A 23,023-nucleotide genomic window follows, 5' to 3' on the forward strand; every position below is an offset into this window, starting at 1 on the left:
GGTGAGGGTGGCGCGGCACAAGTTTCCAAAGAACAATTGCTCTAAGAGCTTCCTTACAATCATGAATTTTCATAAGGTGAAAGTAATTTCCTGTATTTTTTGGCACTCTGTTGGATCAAAAGAGATATCACAGACCGCATGAATAAGAGAAAAGGCCTTCCTGTACAGCATTAGTCATATTTAGGAGATGGAAGAGCCCAAAAAGAAAAGGTCGCTGAAGCTACAAAAAACCCCTTCTCTATCTATTGTGCTTTGTCCTACACAATGCCTTTAGATGTGCAACAAGACTGCCAATGGGCCATCTCTGATACAAGTTGTTCCTATTTTCTACCCAGTTACTTTAAGAGTCTTTGCCTGGTCCATATACCCTCCCACCCTGAGAGCAGGAAACAGCTGCATGCACATCAACTGCTGGGACACACACACAAGTTTACCTGATTTACAGCTTCTGCCTCCCTTATTTCCTGCCCCACGCATCAATCAGTTTAACATTTTGCACATTTATAAGAAGGTAAGAAAAATAATCTGATTAATGAAAAAAAACCATGTTCATTTCTGCAATGATTTAGGGAAACTAGACTTCTCTAGTTTCTTACACAGCTCTTCATAACATTGCAATTAAGACAAATAATTCATTCTGGGAAATTTTAAGCAGTAATTGCAAAACATTTGGATAGCTGGGTAACCAAGTCAGGCTGCTGGAACAGGTGTGAACAACCATACACATGGTCTGACAGATCTGAAGATGCCTGAATATTCTCTTCTAGCACAGAATTCAAAGACATCCAGTACTTAAGTCAAAATATCTGTTTCCAGTCAAAACAACAAATCCCCAACAAGTTCCAGAGGATCTGAAGTCAAGAAAAGCTCAAAACATTAAAGCACACAAACCTGAAGGGAGACTCCCACCACCACCCCCAGAAAACCCAAACAACAAAACCCAAACCCAAACCCACACCACACATTCAAAACCCCCTACTTTAAAGATGACTCCCTGATTAAGTTCCTGCTCCAAAGACTTCTTGAGTAGCCTTGCTCTACACCTTGTTCTGATTCACAGAAAACTTGGTTGCTTCTGGGAAGCACATGGGGTATTTCAGTTCATCGATCAGGCAGCAACAACTGCAGACGGCACCGACTGACTCGATGAATAACTTGTAATGTATTTAAATGAGGAAAATATGGAAACTCCTGGTGTTAGGACTGTTTCGTATTAGTATTTTTAATCAGAACAATAGCATTAACTGAACATTCCTTTATCTTTTAATTTTTTCCTTGTCATCCAGGGAAAATAGATAGTAATATCAATTAGATCAAGAAGTCAAATTTATTTAGCTTTATATCAAGCTGCATTTGAATGCAGTTTTGAATTCCATTGATAAATTATTATTTATGCAAAGCTATCTCATGCTTTTGGCATTATACACACATACGAATATACGTGTGTGCATATATATATGTACACATATAAAAAATACACACACAGAGTTTATGAACTGTTCATCAAGTAAGGTTTTCCATTCAAGGCAAATTACTGTAAAAAAAAGTATCTGCTGCCCCTCTCATGTTGAACTACACTTTTTCTCTTGAAGATGCTGACCATAAATGAGCCGCTTTGGCTTTTTCAGTGCAAATTCTTAGCGTTTGTCCAAAGTCATCTAGCCATTCAACTACATTCAAAAGCAGGCTTAGCACTTCAAATGCTCTCCTTTTCCAGATCTTAGCCAGTTATTTCTGGTTCACTAGCACGACTTCCCATAGAAGTGGCAGCAAATATTTGCAATTGATTCATCAGATACTAAAAATATCTTTAAGCAGATTGAAGACTTCAACCACACTATTTTAATGGTTCTAGTGAAAAAAAAATTAAGTAGTTTTTTGAACATTGCAATTTATTTTGAAATATGGTTGCAAGCAGCAAAACAGAAATGAAAGCCATCAAAGTTATTTATACTATATTTAAATACCTAAAGATAATTATATCATGGCGTGTTCACTTAAAAAAAAAAACAAAAAAACAACCCCCCAAAAAAGGTCCAAGTCAGATGTGTCAGTCTTTTATAGGCTGGTGTGTCAAGAAAAACCATGGCAGCTCAAGAAACTTCCTAAGTTAAACTATGTTTATAAAAGATTGTTGAGCTTCTGTCTTTTCAGATTTAAAAAGACTCAAATCTTCTTGTATTTCCCTGTCAGTACACCATTTCTTTAAAAAAAATTCTAACAATATTAATAAATAAGACTTTTAAAATCTGAAAGACATTATTTCATTTCAACCAGCACAGTACTTAGATACGAAGCACCATTCTGTCACAGTCACAACAAAGTATGTCACTGAAGCATGTCTGTACTGACTTTTTTTTTAAAAAAATTTAACTATTAGTCTATCAGTATATTTCACATCTGAAAGTTGTATCAACAAAGCCTGAGATGACCCTCACCTTTTTTGCTGTTGATACAAACCAGCAAGTTGTTTCTTTTTTTTTCCTCATCCTCCTTGATAATAAATCAAGATGTCAAAATGCTGTCTGTCATCCATGCCCTGTGTTTTCTGGGACAGTGGTGGGGGAGGGAAGAATGACCTCCGAGTTATGAATTTTACATAATTCAGATACTCCATTTTAGTACACCAGAGCATAGTACAGACCATTAGTCTTCCTTAACTTCTTGCTCACCACACAAGAGTTACCACAAACGCTTGGATGATTCATTCTCTCACTGCTAATCTCTTCTCCCTCTGCAATACATATCCTCTGAGTAACAGTTTTGCCAACTGGGACCAAGTGAAGGAATAAGAGATGCTGTTCCCATTGTTCAGTAGGATGAGTCACTGCACATCTGGGAACTGGGGGAATCAAGAAACACAAACAGAAGGCCTAAAATGAGCCCAGAAGTTCCACAATGCAGCACTGCTATTGGATTTTTTTTTTTTTTTTTAAACTGCCCTATCTGCAGTATAAAGTTTGGTGAAGCCAGAGAAAAAAGTACAATTTCCTTAAAAACTGGCTGGTGGAAGAGAAAGGGAGGAAAGGTAAAATGTAAACATACACTCTTGCTTCCTGAAATAGTGCTCTAAAACTCTTCTTTTATATGCTAGATTATTTTGAACATAGCATTCTCAAGGGGCAAAAGCAACAAAATTAAGTAGTTTTTATTCTATATATTTTGTACGACATGAATGTCATCTTAACATTAGCTCCAGATAAGTCACCATGAAAATAACTAATTGAATTTAACGTCTCTGTCCCTTCAGGCTAGGTTCACAGCACATAAGACATCTCCCCACAGACATATTACAACTAATCTGGCATCACTTCCTTTGCCATTAATAGCCTCATTGCAAAAAGCAAGCAGAAAACAGTTGGGCAGAGTTCCCAAGCAGTATTCATTTAATGAAAATAAATGCACAATTGATTGTATGTAGATTGCTTTAAAATACCCATAGAAACTCAGTAATAAAAAATGTTCTGCAAGGCTAGAATTTATCAACTTGTCACTTTAACCCTCAGCCAGTTATTCAGAGTGACAGTTGAAATGATAGTGAAACATCCTATTGTCCAGTTCCCTAAAATACAGGCTCATTTCAAACTTTTCCTCCTGAAAAGCAGTTCCTCTAAATTCTCCTATGAACTAAAAGACCTGAAAAGGGACCCTCTGTTCCAAATTGGCTTTTTTCCTTTCCTTGTCCCAAGGCCTTTTTGACATAGTATTAAATTAGCCCTTCCTGATCATTCTGTCTCTAGCTGCTAAATTTAGAGTGCACAATTTAAGGTAGACCTGTCAGTCTTAGTTTGTTGCAGATGATGAATTAAACCACACAGGAAGGAAACTTTATACTTCAAGGAAGCATATAATACAGATCTAACACGATTCCCACAAATACAGCAAAACACATGGAGAAATGGATACTGTAAGTAACTACCACAAACTGCAGCTGAATCTGCAAGGAAAAAGCAACAGTGATCCAAATAAAAGAAGAGCAGTGTTTGTATCCCACCCTCCATTCAGGAGTTGTAAAACATTTGGCAGCAGGGCTGAAAAACACAGAGGAAATCCAGGAGACCCCAGAAAGAAGTTTGGGAATCTCCCAGCCTTTAACCTCTGAGATCTCAGATAAACAAATGGGATGGACTTAAAGCATTAACACATAATTTCATCTGAAGTTGGCCTTTATATAAGGTACTATTCCACTAGGACTGCCAGAGACATATACTGACGGAATATCAATGCTAATGCTAACTTTCAGTGCTAACTTGCATGTGAAATCTTTGCTTTTCAGACAGATACTGAGACCTTATTTTTTCCAAGTTCCCTGGGATGTCGATCACCTGTTGATTGTAAGGAGTTTGAATGTTACAATTTCAGACATTTTTATAAAAGCAAGATATCCAAAGCAGAGGCCCAAGGGAAGAGCAAGGTTACGAGCACAGAAGTAGGACAAAAAAATACCAGGAGCCTAGTATTTGAAAATGTTGGAGGCATTAGATCAGCCCAGTTTCGGGGTACTGAGATTAAAACCCAAAACGTCACTGGCAAAGAGAGACACAGGAAACTTAGCGGTTTTCACTAAGCTTTTTTTAGTGAAACCTACCGGACAGAAGAAGCAGGTTAACATCCTGCCACCATAATACATATATCCTTTGGAAGTGAGCACGCAGACACGGCTCCAGGTTCCGCACCCTGGTTTTGTCCAAGGGAAGTAGTAGTCCTTCCCAAACCCCAAAGGCTGAGGGTTAAAATTCTCATGAGGGGCAATTATAAACAAACAACTCCCCCTCCCCAAACCTGCAGGCTCTTCCAACAGATTACTTCTGAATCTGCACTTCTATTCAGCTTCACTGGTAACAGGGCATGGATTTACTACAGCCAAAAGTGCGCTCTCTTCTCCGTGACAGCTGATGAATTCAGTGTTATTTTCCAAGGAGATAAGCAAGTCTGTGCTTGTTAAGAATTCACTCAGAAGGATGCTGAAATAACCTAAACTGCCCTGAAATGCTGATACCCATTCTACCCCGAAATGCTGTTCTACAGATATTCTACATCCTGTCTGGGCACTAAAATTTATTGACACAAGACAAACATTAATTTTTCATTCAATCACCAGTTCTAAGGCAGAGACTAACCACTTCTCTGTATTTAAGCCACACAGAATTCTAACTATCAAATCTCTCTACTGTTATTTAACTTCCTCCTTAACAACAGACTGAGCTGCTGGCTCTCATCCAGCAACTCCAGTGCTTATCCAAGTTGCTGCTATCTGTACCCTACAAACATACCAACTACAAAAAAGTACTGTTTGGTTCCAAGCTTCTTCTAAAAACTACCTCTTCTTTCTACTGCCTGGTCGTACAGTGTAGGTATCAGATATTAAAGTTTGAAAATGTTTAAAAAATTCATTATTTGTCAGCTCAGTACAAACAGGCAATGCAAAAATCTGTTTGTCCAAGTCAGGATGGCTTTCTATAAGCTCATCCTACATGACATACTGGCCAAACTTTTTATCCATGTGCTGTAAAGCATACAAATAGGTGATAAATATTTATTTCATTTTCCCCCCAAAGTCTAGGCTAATCTGAGCTCCCACATCAGTGGTAAGATTTGTGGATCCCTGTGACCAAGTGAAATCCTAGCCTTACAGCAAAGAAATACTCTTAACAGGAGCAGAGTTCTTGTGTAAAGGGCAACTCCTACACGCCTTAGCTTTTCTCAGCAATTAAATACAGCAACTCTTTCTCAAAGTGCTGCAAGGAAAAAAAGTTACATTTTTTTCCTGGAATTCTAGGTGTTTCTACATCAACAGGATGTAGGTGAGATAAATTACTCTTGATACTATGTAATTCCATCCATTTGTCTCAAATATGCACACTAGCAACAGTACCTCAGGGGGGAAAGGACTTTTCTGTTAATAGACTAAGGCAGGCTCATCCTAGACTATAAGCTTCAAGAAACATTAACAAAAACCCCTATCATTTTACTCATACTTACTGTCTCTTCATCACTGCTATTCCTGCTTCACAGATTTGCAATGACTGGAAGAAAAGCAGGTGCAAACAGCAGAGAAAACAGTACTGGCAACAAAAAAAAGACAAAGTGTGATACAAAAGTGTTAAATTATTGCTTTTTAAAAAAAAAAAAATCTAGAAAAATCCTTAACCAGACTTGCACATTAGCTACAGTGATTTAGCATTTCCTAGCCTTCACTGACTAGCAGCTAGCAAGATTCAAGGGGTAGATGCAAGGGGATATATACCCAATTCATGTGGAAGAATCACTGTTATGTTTAAACAACAACAACAAAGTCTGATTACTGTATCCAACATCAGCAGTGCGCCCAGCTCACACACACTCATCCTGGCACGAGTGGACGACAGACCTAGTCATAAGCATCCCATGAAAGGATTCCTTCCTGTTTCCCTGCCAACTGTCTAAGCGAATACATTGTCTAAAATTGCTGCCAGAACCCTTTCATCTCAAACACCGGAGGTTCTCCATGAAGTTGAACTAACACACGCCAGCTCAACTTCTCATTCCAAGCACAGTCAGCTAAAACGCACAAGAGAAAGCAACTGAAAGCAGCAATCTTGCCACAGTTAAAAGAAAGTCCTGAGCTGTAAATGGAAGGATGGATCCAAGATTCTGGCCAGTCACTAGCAAATTATCCCATTTATTCTCAGTGGGCAGCTGCCATGCAAAAAAGGGCATTTCCAACTAACACATCAGAATTTAGAAGCAACTGGATGTTTTTACAAATCGCGAGGAACGATGCACAATCACATTATTATGTGACCCTAGTTCCATTCTTTGTTTTCAGCAGCTCAGTATGCAAACCTGAAACTTGCTTTGTTTACAGAAGACATCTGCAGAACTAGAATAGACATTGACAAAAAAGTATTACCTTATGAATTAGTCTAGTCCGCAGTGCTGACTATCTGATCAAGACTAAATCACAAGTTTACCAGTGAGTTTCCCTTTCAAATCTTATCAGATCAAGGGATGGGAAATAAATATCTTGGATCTTGTGGACTGAAAAAACAGCTAACACCAGCCATGAGAGAATGTTGAGCTTGGACTTTTCCATGGCAGGTGGCCAGCTGGAAAGCTAAGCAACTTGAATGCATTTACAACAGGCATAACCTTGAGTATCTCGCAGAACAATGCTTCCTACTCCACTTCTACACCAAAGCATTTGTTGCAGAGTGCCCCAATGCTCCACTTTCTGTGGAAACATCAGCTCAGACATGTTTTACTGAAATTTGTCTACATCTGTTGTGAATGTAAGGATTGGAAAGAGTCATTTATTCCCTCAATTTATTTTAAAAAGATTTTCTCATTTTGTCTGTACCAATACAACCATTTTTAGATGCAACATAGATTAAAATGATGGTCTTGCAAGATTCAGAAAGCTGCTCAGTATTTGAAAGTTAGGTTTCAGGTGGAAATCAGACTGAGGTAAAATGCAAGTTAAGTCTTAGTTGCACTCAGGTGTGCTATTTAACAGTTTGATTCCTATAAAACCAAGTGTGTAGGCAACAGAGTGCATAAAAAAAAAATTCCACCTTGCTTACATTATTCCGAAGTTTTTCACCATGCCCATTACCTCAGCATTCAGCAGGCTCAACTACAGAGAACATATAAGGCTTGCAAGTCTGAGGGATTCCTCAAGCCAGTTTCCGTGTCTGATTTTAAAAAATAATTTGCTCTAGAAACAAAACCCTCCTTTTTCAATATTAGCTTGTTATTTGTTAATTCTAAGAGACTGACCAACTTTGAACTATGAAGTGCACCATTTCTGCCAGCTGTTACTATGCTTGCTTTCCCAGTGACTTCTCAAATCAGTGGAATTTCACAACATATACGAGCTTGCTCTCAGCACTGAGAAGCTACTCAACATCTCACGTTCACCCACTTAAACTGAGATTGGTATTGCCTTCTACAATGTCTGACCCTTACATGCACCTGTAAGCCTCCTAGACCACTAGTGATCAAAGTTGTCTCATGTCATACGCCAAGAACATTTATTTCATTAGTTCACAGCTGTATTTTGGGTCTGCAAGAGAAGGTTTCACCCAAGAAGTAACTACCCTCCCTATAACCTCATCTCTCCTGCTCCAGTGCCAGTGACAACACCGCATGGTGAGTCCAGCAGATGAGTGATAGTGAACTTCAAACAACCTTTGGTGATCTGAAATAAACTTCAGTTTCCATTCACAATCAAGTCAAGTTTTCTGTGATCTGTTTTATAGTCATTATCTTGAAACACTTTTTATTTATTCACATCCAGCCATGACATATCAATTATTCCAAATATTCTCTCCCCTACTGAAGGTTGTTTTGGCATGAGGAGAAGGGGAAGTTCTTCCAAATCTGCACTTAAACCTTAGCACTACCAATTGATATACTTTAGTATGAAGATTTCAAGTAACCTAACCTTCTTTTATTTCATTTCAGAATTTGTTCTCTTTCAAAACATTCAGGATTGCTTTTTCTGCATTTTTCACTTCAGCCTATCCTACCACACAACTCACATCATTACTTTCACTTATGAAACCAAAATCGGAATGGATTTATGTGAGTGGAAAATTAAAGCTGTTCAGGTACTGATTCACTAAAGGACCAAACATCCCTGAGTGAGGATTCACTAGGTGAGATGGGGTTGGTAACTGCATGAACAACAGCTGTATTAATGTGCAACTCCATCCTAATTTCATGTGCATCTACAGCTGAGTTCTTTGACACAGTCCTCAATCATTATAAAGCTACTATGTTGAAGCTCAGGCTTATGAGAAATGACTTACCAGGGAGGAAAAAAGCCCACAAGTAATACTCAAGTCTTATATCAAATGGAAAGCTCTATTTTTATTCACCTCCACATGCATCTGCTTTATACATATTAAGCACTATAAGCATCTGAAAACAAATCCAAAGATGAAATAAACAATTTGAAATAAGTGACTAAGCTTCCATTCTTAAGGCCTCATCTACACATCTAAATTAAGCCACAGTGGAAACTGAAGTGGGTTTAACAAACTTCTCAAGCTGTTGAGCAGACTAGCCTATAAAGAAAAAAATATCTTAATTAAAGCCCCGGTCACATCCTACTGAACTGCAGAGGGGGAAACAGTCCAGCCACACGGACGGCCATCTGAACTCCTTGCAACCTAGAATGCATGTGCTGGACTGGGAGGAAGATGACGGAAAGAGGATATAGTAGGTGGTTCTTTTGCCTCCTGCCCACATCTAACATGATTACTGATTCAATACTGTACTCTGACCAGATGGATCCAAGTCTTAAATAGATAGAATTCAGAGATGGAATTAAATGGGAAAGAGTTCCATCAATAAACCACTATTTTTTCAGTTTGAGATTTTACTGAGTTTTCCAAAGTAGAATTAAGTGAATATCAAGGAAAGCAAGTCAAATTAAGAGGCTTTGGGGGTGGGGTGGAGAGCAGACCTTCTAAGGACAAACACCAACAGTTTGTTCAGGAGTAAAGCCAAGTGAAGCACAAGTCTGCCACAGTCTGAACTGCAGGAATCTGTGTTGTATACAGAGGAGACATTTGAAAGGTGTCAATAAACTACTTCTCAGAGCAACACATTTTCTCAAACAGAAAATCCTGCATGATGTTTCCAAGAAGTTTTCCTCCCCTCCCCAAATACTGCGTCAATAATAGAGCAAAATAGGTTCATGCCACAGAGCCGCTTTAAGTATAGCTGCAAACTAATGAGAAGGTGGAGACTGTTCTGCTTTCTGCCTTTTGTAATAGAAAGCCTTCCCAGCTAATGCAGGTTCACAAAAAGGAGAAGCAGAGTATTGAGCTAACCTTACTCTTCTCTTTTGAGGAGACAACTTAATAGGTCTGCTCCTTCCATTAGTGTTCAATTATCAGCTGGTCGGCTTGTGGCAGTATGGAAGCTTGAGAGATTTTTCTGGAACAGCATCATGTTCGGATGCATCCTTAAGTCATCTATTCTATGAAAATCTCCGCTGTTGCATAGCTATCATTTCACATAAAGTGAAAAGTCAAATACCGTGTTTCTTCCCTCCCTATGCTCACCACCTCCTCCTCCTCTATACTCAATACCTGTGAAACTGAGCCTTGACTTTGAATAGCATGCAAACACTTAAGATACTTCCATAACATGGAACACAAACATTTAAAAAAACTAAACAGCATCTTTGAAGTACAGTCATCTTATTTTAGCATCAGGAAAGACTTATGGAAGAAGGGAACCATTGCTTGGAAGAAGGATCAGCAAGATAAAGACACTGCCATCATTCCTTGGCAAGCACCAGGTTAAGGTGACTCGTGATTGCTTGCGATGCCAGCTGCTTGTTCCTTCACCAACATCACAGCATGTCACTACCTCAGCTGTGCTTACAACCAGTCATAGGTTGCACTCGTGCCTCAGATGAGTTTCCCAATTTACAGCAGTTTCCAAAAAACAGTTGTGCCAACATAAGCAAGAGCACACGTAGTGCAAAGCAGAACTCCCTAAACCACCATTTCCTATTGCTCACCATGATTACTCTATCACAGAACTACAGCCCAAGTTAAGCTCTACGCTTGCACGACACATTGAGTAAAACACTCAATGTTTTAAGGCAGAGCAGGCTTGTTAGGGAGACAGCAGGAACAGGGGAAGAGAAGAGAAGAGAAGTAGGCTAAAGAAAATTACAGTCTCCTCAAGAAGTCATTGCAAAAGGATCAAGATTTTGATAGCTAGCAAAAATACAACATAGCCAGCTGAGCAAGTTACCGCTACCTAACTATCCTACCTCCATTTTCCTTTTCAGCTTTCTGCCAGGTCCTGTGTTTTAAAGAACACAGGCCCATTAAACATAATTCACTGTCAGTGTGACAAATTAAGAATAACTTCAAATACCTGTTCTCTTAAGTATAAAAGTCCAGAAGATATTCCAGAAGAAAATATCCAGAAGACTTCCTCATAAAAACAGACCTAGTTTTCAATGTTTTGCTTATTTGTTCATCTGTGCTTGTTACTTGTTCTTGATCCTACATAGCTTACTATAAACTAGGATATTCAGGAAAGCTTGAAAGCATTCATTACCCGTTATCCTATTAAATTCAGTAGCCTCTTTGAAAAATCCAAGCCTTAACCTCTTACTGTTTTTCCTCAAGGGAACACTTTAGAGAATTTTGAAAGGCACTGAGATCACCCTTGCTTGCTGTCCCAATTCTAGGTGGAGAAGACAAGGTCTGGTACCAATATGAAAGAAAGCTGAATTACTACAGAGAACATACAAATGAGGTGCAGAAGGCTGACATGTAAAACTGGACCTTTCTGAAGTGCATTGTCAGCACTGCTCTTCTGACCACAGAGCCAGCCATGTCAGGGAGATGGGCTTAACAGAACCATCCACCTCTTCTTTTGCAGTGCCTTTTTTTTTTTTTTTTGAAACCAGCCACAGGGTCAGAAAACTGCTAGTATAGCACACAACAAGTACCAGGGGCCCCCTCTTTTCTTTTACACAGTTAAGCCAGTCCTTACTGGATCTTCAAGTAGTGCACATAGCTTTAATACACCAAAAATTTTGAAAACCCATATCATGGGAACACAAATACAACAGTCTCCATTTCAGCTATATCTTTGAGATTGAAGGGTTGAAACCAGTTTGACAAGCCCTTCCACTAGAAACAATATTCTTTGATTGTTTTTAGACTTCAGTGTAAACAGATAAATATTAACATATACATCCCTGCATAATGCAGGTATTTTGTTGCAACTAGAATAAAAGTCATCCTTGCGCTACCACAGTTTTAACCTATGCATATGCTCATTACTTAATATATGAGCTCTCTACTGCTTCCACCAAATTTCAGTAGGAACTCTTTATTAGACTCCCTTAAGTCATACAAAGAGTGCACCTTTAAATGTGCTTAACTTGCTCATATTTCTGGAATACATTCTCATTACTGGCAATCTCTACAGAGATACTAGTTGCCAATTTTGAAGTCTCTTGAATTATTGAGTTCCATTAGAAATTTTGTGATCATGAAATTAAACAGCATAATCAAAAGCTAAACGCTGCTTACTGGGTTGGATTTGTCTCTGCCCAGAACTTTCCTGCACACTAGAAAGGGATAAAGAGATTACTCCAGTGGTTTTTAGCTGCAGTTGGGTACTGGCTCAGACAGCCTGAACTGAAAGTTTCCTTCCTTGTTTCTCACAGCATGTGCCAGCATTTCTTGATGGGAATGCAACGATTAATTACAGCTGTACTTGCTCTGAACAAATCCTTATATTCAATACAGTCCTGCAAGATTTAGAGTAGCACTAATTAGGGCTTAGAACAACAATTCTGCAAAGACAGACATACTGAGTATTTTTTCTAATTATTTTATGCATAATAAAATTAAAGCTTCTTTCCAGAAGCAGGGTGGCATTTATTCTCAAGAGCTGGGAGCCAAAAGGACTTTTCCAGTCTAAGAACATTACATTTTGTGTTTCAGTGCTATTGCTGAAGGTAAGACATCAAACTATAAATGCTACCACACGCATACAGAGAAAGGCAAGGATGAGTACAGTATTTATTCTGTAAATCTTTTGGGACACCCAGACAGTTCTCTAATGGGCTCAATGACTAAGAGGTAAAGATAAAAAAGTTTGTTCTTAATAAAATACACATGAGTAAAAAGAAATGTTTCAACCAGAAAAATGGCAATCATTAGGGAAGATGTAAATTCTCGTAATGAATTTTCAACATGGGAGCTGTATCTATGAAGTTTTTTCTCTTATTCACCTTAACCACACCAAAAATACAGTCAAGATTTATTGGCATCCAAGGGGCAAAAGCAAAAACTCCTACAGGCAGCCTTACACAGTACCATAAAAATACAAGGCTTTTTAATCTACCTCCAAGAACCTAAAAGTTAAAAAAGTAGGACCACACAGTCTGAATTTCAACCTTTTGATATCCATAGACAGCAGGACATTAATGAATTGCATTAAGGCACTGTACATTTTACAGGCGTTAGAGGTGATTTTGTCCTAAGCTTTTGATCTTTTATAAAAAAAAAAAAGGAAAAATTGTAGAGTGCCAGGAGTTCACTATACAGAGTACTAGAACAGCCAGTAGCACAGCTATTTTTATTCAGCATCCGTCTCGGTTCCCATATGGTAGGCATATCAATTTCTTGTTATCCACTTATTTATTATGTATGATCTGCTCGTTACGTTCCAACTTATCCTCCCAATTCCATGCAGGCTACATTTCATCCAGCTGTTGCATTTTGTTATAACCTAAGGCCAGAAGCAATTCATAGCAGGAATCCTTTTATTTTTCCACAGAGCATTTAGTACAGAGGGCTTTAATCCTTGGTTGAAGCTTCAGGTAGCTACTGTAACAAATTGCTATTCTCTAACACTTTTCCATTTGCACTGTTTTGAAAAGGTCATAATTCATGACCTTTCTGGTTCTTGTTATTTCTCTCCAATAGCAGAAAGTATTTAAGAACGGCTAATAACTGTTCTGCCCATCACACAGCCTTCTATGGATGGTTCTGCTTGAGAGAATGGCTTCTGTCATTGAGAAAAAGATACTGCAGAAGTGGATTTTGCTAGAATTCAAAATGATTTGCAGTGTGAAGTGATTTATGACCTTTGATTCTCCAAATAGTTTTGAATCCAGCCTACTTTAAATGCAAGTTGTTCTCATCTTTTGCTCACTGGCACTTGAAACAAAACTGAGATTATGAAGAGAAGCATTCCTTGGTGTAGGTGACAGGCAATGTGTTATGAAGGCATCCTCAACTCTGCCTCCTGTTCCAGTTTAGTTCTGAGTTTGAATCTCAGTGACTGTCAAGACACACTAGTGCTGGTACAGCCAAACACCGTGCTGCTCAAGGAATTTTTCTGGTAGCAGCAGGCCCATTAACATATCTCATTTAAGCATTTATTTTTAGAATACTGCAAATATAATAGAAGACTAAGCATTTAACTTCTGTAGATGCAAACTGACAAACTATACAGTATTAGCCAATATCCACAGAATTTTGTGCAAAGGTGTCCAGCTGCATTTTGCTTTATGTTACCTCTCAATCTTTAATAAAACCCAAACTATAATTCACTAACTCTCACCTCCTTTAACAAAATGCCACTTTTGTTTGAGAGTTCTTACTTGAGACTTTGATCTGAAAAAAATTTCCTATTTGGTCTTAGAGACAGGATTAGAAACCAGGGACTCCAACTGCTAATCCTTCCTACTACAGACCAGCCACAATGCTTTGCAGTATTATACTTAAACAAGCAATTAACTTCTTTTGCTGTACAAAGATGAGTCAAACTCACTAACTTGACCATAAACTTTTGAGGTCTTGGGATTAGAAGACAGAACTAGAACTAAGAATTTAAATCTGGACCTCTGGCACTTAATTGCCACAATGCTGGCATAAAACCTTGCTTAGATATTTAATTAAAAAGAAACATCTCCGTAACTCCTGCTATACGAGTCCAGAGCAGGATATTATTCAAGCTGCATAGATAAAGTCTGCAAGTTAACGATCTCTTAAATTAATCTGACATTTTATGTCAGATTAAGCCACTGTTTCAGAATTCTAACGTAACATGATCAGATTATAACAAACAAGAGGCACACTTAAGGGAAGGCTTAGGTTATATAGCACTATCATTCCTTAAGTGTAATAGCTAAATTCAAACAGGCCTATTTACCATCCACAGCTTCAAAATTAGCTTTAAAAAAAAAAAAAAAATCATGTAAGATACAGATGTACTTGACTTTTAGCACTAACATTGTGCAATTATAAAATATCAAGGCTCAGTAACAGCAAACTCCAGTTTCTGGTTTGTAGCACTACTGTCAATTCATTGTTTTTTAAAAAATTTTCTGGGTCAGAGTGGTATGTCCCATCCAGATCTAGAAAAGAAAAAATCCACATAACTTCCCCAGCAATAATTTAGTTTCACAGGAGTTTGGCAAAATAGAAATACCCAAGCAAAGCTCAAAAGTAATTTGGCAAAGAGTTGCCACCTAGTCCCAATTACATGCATTAAACGGTAACAAGATTTCCCATGCTGGCACTTTGAACAGTGTGGCTATTTCCTTTGTACATCTCACCAGCATTGGTCAAGCCCCAGTGGATTTCACGGATGAAATGTGAGTTTCACAGCTCTGAAAAAAAAAAAAGATCATCCTTACAGAATAAGCAACATTCATAGTCTCTTGTGTAAGCTCATATTCAAAGAGTAGCTTGCAAAAAGAAGAGCTCATTTTTGTGTTATGGCCAATTGTATAAGCTGGAGTCAATTTGACACTCGGTATTTCCTCAAAAGGAGGTGCATTAGCAAGTGCATTATGTCAGTACCAGGTGCAAGTATTCCTGCATTTCAGTGCTGTAGCATGTATGCTGAAAGAAGAGTAAATGCTTGGAAACACGCTTTTAAGGCTAACTCTACTCTGCCCTTGCATCTTAAAGATAAATGATCAGTTGGAAACTTTTTACTTAAGGATTCAAGAAATCTCTATTAGAGTGCACTGAAAAATTCTGACAAAATAGAGCCCCCTCCTGTAGACTTCGTTTAACGTGCCACTTCAAAAATCACCTACTTCTCATGCCAGGTCAGTATTCTGCTGCCCAACCTCTCAATTTACTTAGCTTCTCGAGGCAGTCAAATGCTGCCACATAACCTCCATATGCTACAGCTGCTGGTATATGGCCTAACTTCTGGTCATCTTACATACTACCATACCTAGTATTTCCATACCAAAATAAAGACATTTAAGCAACAGTTTGTCCACTGTGAATCAAGAATTAGTTCGAATGACTAGTGCCTCACATCCATACTGCCCAAAACACACAGCTGGCTGCCTATGAGGCTTTGAAGCCATCAGCTCCTTGCATAAGGAGAACGCAGCAACAAAGCTATACTAATGCAAGCAGCAGGCTGTTCACTATGCAACATTTCCAGCACACTACCTGTTCTGGCAGGCATAATTTAACCACTTTGATTTATTTTAAGTGTCTGCTTAGAGGAAAAAACCCACATAGTTAGTTCATAGGGGAATGACTCGTGTCCTATTACAAATATCCCCCAGGCCCCCACATCTCAAAACACCCAGAGAATGGTGAATTGATGTAAGCGAAAGGGTCTTTAAAATATTTTCCAGAGTCTTCCCACATCCAAGGCTTCAGAGGCTCTTAGTATTTGAAGTATTACTGGAAGTGTTCCATACAATTCCTTGTGCACAGACCTAAAAATAGCTATGAACACAGTAGTAAGTTTTTGCCTCTATTTGCAAGCCCCTTACTTCCCTCTCAGGAACCACTACTTCCCATTAATGCTGACATTTATTCTTTTTTTTAAAACAGAGCTATTAAAACATTAGAAATTCTATCAAAAGTGCAGTGAACATCAATAACAATAATAATAATACATCGATAATAACAAATTTAAATTAATACTCTAGTGATGGATCATGAATATATTCTGTGTATTAAGAATAGCTGCATTAACACAGATGGCTTTTGCAGCCTCCTTGGATGGCCATGCTCTCTTCTGTATCAAGAAAGGCGGGTATCTAAGCACAAGTCAGAAGCTACTCTGGCACAGTTGCCTTAACTACAAATAGGCTTTGGAGTTCAGAGTAAATAGCCCCATCAGTCCTGAAGAGATGAGAATACGACTTGTACCACAGAAGTTCAGCAGCTCTTGAAATGTATGGTTACAAGCTAGAAAGACTTGGTATTTTGAAGGGAAACAGTAAGAATCATTCAAATAAAGAAATTACTTTGACTAAGAGTAGTTAGGTCAGAGATTTAAAAACAAAACCAAAAAACATTGTGCATGTTTAAAAAACCTGATAAAACAATGTCAATTTTGCTTTAAGAATTGATAAAGCCAGATGTTGGCCTTTGCAGATCTGCTCACTGTTAACTTAAGCTCTGTAACAGTGCTAGCGTACAATATATATCTGTTCTGACCGTGACAAAAGTATCATCTTCTTGCCTGACAAGCCCTATTCATCCCATCTTTACCCACAATGACAGGAAGCATGCTAAGATGCAAGACGTCAAAAAAGTACCTAACCTAGCTTCAGATTTTGTTTGTTCTGGACACATTAAAACAAAAGTGAATGGCTTCTCACATTCTCCACTAGAGACCTGGGAGGAAGAAAGAAAAAAACCCAAAAACCAGCAAAACAGAAACCACCTGACCAAAGCAATTCCTATCTTGGCCTCAGTCTCCATGGTTTATGACATAAAAGGAAACATCATTTATGGGTGCAGAAAAACTTGCAGCTACATGCACCTGAACTCCCAAATATACCCAAACACTTGTTATTCGGCTCAAACTGAAGAAGCTTTCATCTTTTCAGCTAAATCATAACTGGAATCCCAAGGTCCTATCTCCGAGAAGCCATTCAAACTTGAATTTGTCTCCACCTGCTGGCAATGAAGAACTAACATCCAGTTGCCCAAACTACCACAGGCAACCTCAAAAGAACAAATGTTACAGGACATTGAGACACACGACAAATGTATTCCTTTCTAACAGACAGAAAAGGGGGTAGGATAATGAGGGCGAGGGAGAAGAGAGAAGAATCACATACTGATTACAAAAGAATTCCTATTCTAGTAGTTAAAAAACGAGGACAGAGACATGACAATGTAACCAAACATACAATGAAGCTTTTGTCCCCAGACTACTTGGCCTGCATACAAGGAACAGAGGAACTTAGGTTGGTGGGGACAGGCTGGGGCAGGGGAAGAGTGAGAGGCTGATGTTTGCGAAAAGAAAGTGAAATGGGTTAGTCTGCTTTAAGAAAGACGGTGAAGAAAAAAAAGCACTCTGCTATTGTAGAATCCACCCACTCACTTACGAAATGCTCAAAGACCCAGACAGGGATTTACAGCCACCACTTCTAGGCACTGAATATGCAGCAGAAAACACTCAAATGCCCAGAGGCAGCTTCTGTGGTCCCAGAAAAGAAGCCTTCAGATTGTATAGGGTTATGGTCAGAGCCATTTTCTTTCAACAAGTTTGCTACAACTGAGTCAGTCATTAAGCTTAGCATTATAGACCATAGGAAGGCACCTGTACACTGCAATTTTCAGCTCTAGTTAACCAACCAACATATTTTATTTTTTATTTTTAAACAAAGTCACACAACTTCCTGGAGAAATAGAGTTCAAAAGCAGACCAATATAATCCTATTGCTTAGAAGCCAAAATAATAACAACAATAAAAAAATGAGCTGGTGTTCAGTTGACTGTAAGACCAGGGTGAAAAAAATGCAACTGCTGAGCAAGATTATTATTTCAAACATTGTCAAGAAGCATTCAGAAAGATCATAGTAATTTAAAGCTTCAAAATTTTGGTGATGATTTAAAAACTATAATAAAGATAATAAATTCAGTTCAAACCAAGCATATTCCATTTAATGGCTCACTTATACTAAGTAAGAAAGGGAATGCTGATGCAGGAGTTTTCTTTAGCCTTATTTAAAATCAGTTCAGAAAAGATTTATTTTCTCAGAGTCCACTATATCTAGCTTCTATTTATTTACATGAGTCTATATCCAGCAAGAGTTTAAACTAAATGAAGGTATGGGTTTATACACATCATATGCAATTATAAGTGCGGCATCTCCTTAAACCACCTGCTTTCTTTAAAAAGCTATGCAGTTTTAAACTTTTTTTTTTTTTTAAAGGAATTGTACTGCTGCTAATCCCCATGTACTCAGGGAATCAGACTTCTGCTGAACCTAGAAGGCATGGAAACTTGTTCATGTTATTAAGGTGTTAATAATTTGTTTAGTGATCAATCCAGAAGTAGCATTTGTATCCTTGAGAACAATCTATTAAATTTAAAAAACTTTTATGCACCAAGTGCTTTTTATTTACAATTGAGGTACTTTATAATCTCCTGGTGATGCAGCCTGCACAGTAAAATAATAGCACCCAGGATTTTCAAGTTGTTAGTGCCACAGATGCATGCAGCAGGACTGAGTTACACAGTACTTCTGTAATACACCATATCATTGCACTATTGACAAGTTAACAGTTCTGGTGCCTGCAGCAGTTCCAGCTGTCCCAGTAACATTAAATAGGTTACATGAATGCCACCCAAAAAGATGCATGATAGAACTACACCATGATGTTGTAGATGACAGCATATTAAATGATCACTTGCATGCCTGTATGCTTGGTTTTTCTGAGGCTTTTTTATTTTTTGGTATTTCCTGTTTAATCCTCAAAGCCAGAGAATGCAGAGGTAGGCCTACTAGTCTTGGAATGCTATTTATTCAATAAACTGGACTTCTTTTTTCCAGTTTGATGCAATTTTATTGCTAACCAGTACAGGAACGAACCTCCCACATGATCCCAATCTGAATCTCCCTCTAAAAACAAAACCCATGCTTGATCATAGCAGTTCCCAGAAAAAAAAAACAAAACAAACAGGCTGCCGATAGAACTATTGCTTACTATACTAGATTCTCTTAGTAGTTGTCTCATGTTAAATTCAAGTTCCCTGTGGCATGAACCATCTTTTTATTCCATGTTTGAACAGTGCTTAGAACAGCAAAATCTTAGTCTGTGTCTACAGACGCTAGGAATTATGGAACAATTTATCTTCTCTCCCCCCCTGCACATCTTCTACCCCATACCCAGTACTGTAACATGGAAATTGTTACATTTTTTTAGCCTAAGGAAATGAGATTTATACAATCATCCTGTGACAGTTTTACCTACCCGTTTTATTTATTCTTTAGCCATTTAGCAGTCCCAAGATACTTCAGAGACGGATTTCAAAGATATGCAACGAGACCCAAATAGGCATCTTATTAGTGGAGATAGATAAGTACCCAAGAGCTGCAACATGAGTTTAACTACAGTATTAGATACTAGAGAACCCACGCAGAAAAGTAGCATGAGGAAACAAACAACAAGAATTTCACTACTGAATTTCTCTGGTTTCCCTTTAGCTATGCTGAGTTCCTTTGTAAAAGTCTAAGGGAGACTATACAAAGCCATGTTTCTATCCTTTACCTAACCTAACTCCTCTAATTAAACATTGATAACATATCCAGGCATGAAGAATTCCACCTTTAACTGTCTCCCCTTTTTTTTTTTTTCCTTTTTTTTTTTTTTTTTAAAAGAAAAGCTGAATGCAGCTTGGGGACAGAACACCCAAACTAAAGAATTCTACCTGCATAATGAAGCATAATTACTGTTAAAATCATAAAGATACATTTATTAAAACAATTAGGAAATTATCCTATATAATTTTCTGAGAACTAATAAACGTGGTACTAGGTTGCATGGATCACTACTTTGTTTCATTGAACAAGGAAGAAAGGAAGGAGGAAAAAAAAAGCATCTCCATCTTGTACATGGGAAGAAAAAGGAGTGGATTATGAACAGCTGTCAGAAACATATTCCATACCAGAAGTGCAGCTATTTTGGCACAAGAGCATGAAAACCTAATAACAAGAAAGCAAGGAAGATAGCACATTTTTATGCTCGTTGTCATCTTTCAGTTGCTTATCCAAGTTTCACTTGGAGACGTCAGGATGAAAAGAAACAGTCAAATAGCAGCAGCCGGAATGGGTGTTCCATTCACTTCAAAAGATCTGCATGCAGGAATAGTTTGCCAGTATCAATATAGTGCAAGCTGGCAGGACTGGAAAGTTACAAATTAAGTGTGCCTTCATCAGTGACCTACTATGAACAGACCTACTGAGCTGCTAAAATATTTTTAGTTCAACCAATTCCTGCCTTTTTTGGTTCCTCTTGCTCTTCCAGTTTATCCAGTCATGTGCACTTTTCCACTCCCTCTTACTGCCATGTAGTTTTTCAAGTTTGGCTCCAATTACCACTTGTTTCTGCTGAAGTGCTCAGATTTACAGCATTACTACAAATGGCTCATACAATGGCTAGATAATGCACGTAGCGAGCAATCTTTCAACTGAAGAGAGATTTATACAGCAGGGAACTTTTTTCCTCCCACCATGAAGATGGACGTACTCACCAGCTGGTACTCGCTCCGACGGCTGAAGGCTTCCTTGATTCCTGAATCCCTCCACAGCGCGCCCAGTGCAGGTACATACAGCTGGAAGGTGGCAGGCTCTATGGGCATTCCAGCTTTGTTTTCAAAAGCCATCAAAAACATTCCGTGCTTCTCATTCTCGGTGTACTGCCAAGGGATCCCCAGTTTGTCCCGTGCATCAACCAGAACCCTGCAGCCCTAAAGAATGATTCAGATAAGAAAGTCAGTGATAAAAAGATTTAAGTGTAAAAGAACAAGAACTCAGAGGTACTTGAAGCTTTGGGGTTTTTTGACACTATTCTGGTGAGACTGAACTTGGGAGAGTCATAAACATCATTTATTGCAACATCTCCAACAGAAATAAGATAGAAGGAGCTTGCTTGTGTAAGCAACTTAGCCACAATGTATTTTTGCAGGTGGAAAAAAATACTAGCAGCAACAGCTACTTGCAACAAGCAATATACCAACAGACAATAGAAGTAAACATCAAATGTGTAAGAAAAGTGTCTGGGAACTAATGTATGATCCTCATAGCTGTCGTTTTAAAAGTAAAACCATGCCTGAAACTGTATTCTTCCATCTTTCTCTTTGCTCATTTGGCTTTTAGATACCAGAAAGGACATACTAGCTTTCTCAAGCATTAGGAGAGCAGAAGAGCATTAAAAAATATTGTTGAAAGAACATACTCTATATTCTGGTGAAGCATAGACTATTGGGCATCCAAAATTGAGGAAACTTAGTAACTTCCAGTGCTGTATGCATCCACCAACTAGTTAAACATTTAGGTAAAAAAAAAAAAAACAAACCAGTGATACCAAACTAGCAAGATCCAAAAAAGCATATTGCTGTAAAGCATGATTTTGACACAATCCACTTGGATGCTATACAACACAGCTATCCAACTTTACAGATTTCTTGAAAATTTGTTGTAAATGAGCATCCTCCATTGAGACACTTTCATACAAATGGTTACCTCCAGTAGGAAAGCCCAGCAGCAAGAGGACTGAAGACATTGCATAGATTTCAAGCTACTAGGCTCAGTGAAGCAATTTTCCATCAGCATCAGCTTACTTTTTGAACTTGCCACACATTTGCTAAGAAGTCATGACAGGTAGGTTTTGGTACCCTAATTCTGGAAAAAAAACCTGGAAGGAAAGTGATCTAGTTCTCAAATTTAACTAAGGATTATTGAGACTGCTTAATTTGACATTTTGCAGTTTTTATGGAAACTTAATTTGATATTCATGGCAACAAGCCAAACACATGAGCTTAAGTAACTTTGAAACTTCAGTCTTGAATCTAACTAACTACACCTATACTAAATAGCTTCAGATGGCCAGTAGTTATTTCTCAATAGTAAGCACCATTTTAGTAATGGATAGATCTGTTAATGGTGGCTTAGCATCTCAAGTACCATCTAATTCATAAGTAAAATCTGTGGGTTATATTAAACTACTTTTCTCATTGTGCTGATCTTTCAGTTTTACACTTTATGAAAATAAATGAAATTAAAAAAACAAAACTGAAGTTCTATTTCCACAACTATTCACATGAACCTCCACATTATTGGACTGATTTTTTTTTTTTTGCAGACTTTAAGCTATCAGGACTGCACGTATGTTTTCTTAACACTTGAACCTTTCACCTCTCCAGTCCTTTAACAGCACCACAGAACAAGAACAGTAATTTTCCCAATGGAAATTAAGATTGGAGAGGGAAGTGGCAAGCAACTTAGTGCGAGTGTCACAGAATGGGAACTGAAAGTGAAGCATTGCAGTTGTCACTATGCAACAGTGTTCCTGTAGTGCAGTTTCCCAAAAATGTAAATATTTACAATTCTCTAGTGATTGTTACTTTCTTTATAAAAAGTAGACAATATATCTCCACAACACGTGAAAAGACTAAAATTGAATATGTTTTCAAACTGCTGCTTGAAATTCCAGACATAACTATTTAGTAACTGTCATACAGACCAAAAGCTGACTCTAATTCC

At 38.1% G+C, this 23,023-nt stretch overlaps 1 protein-coding gene across 1 annotated transcript in view; it reads right to left on the reverse strand.

The window, feature by feature from the left end:
* GNA12 (guanine nucleotide binding protein (G protein) alpha 12) overlaps positions 1 to 21,231 on the reverse strand; it is a gene marked incomplete at its 5' end in the record, with an annotated part of 25,183 nt that extends 3,952 nt beyond the window's left edge. Inside the window, 1 exon segment of the mRNA XM_010570299.1 lies at positions 21,013 to 21,231. Coding sequence (XP_010568601.1) covers positions 21,013 to 21,231 — 219 coding nt within the window.
* Positions 21,232 to 23,023: the final 1,792 nt, after the last annotated feature.

This window comes from Haliaeetus leucocephalus, unplaced genomic scaffold, assembly GCF_000737465.1.
Source record: "Haliaeetus leucocephalus isolate CR32 unplaced genomic scaffold, Haliaeetus_leucocephalus-4.0 Scaffold295, whole genome shotgun sequence".
NCBI classification, from domain to species: Eukaryota; Metazoa; Chordata; class Aves; order Accipitriformes; family Accipitridae; genus Haliaeetus; species Haliaeetus leucocephalus.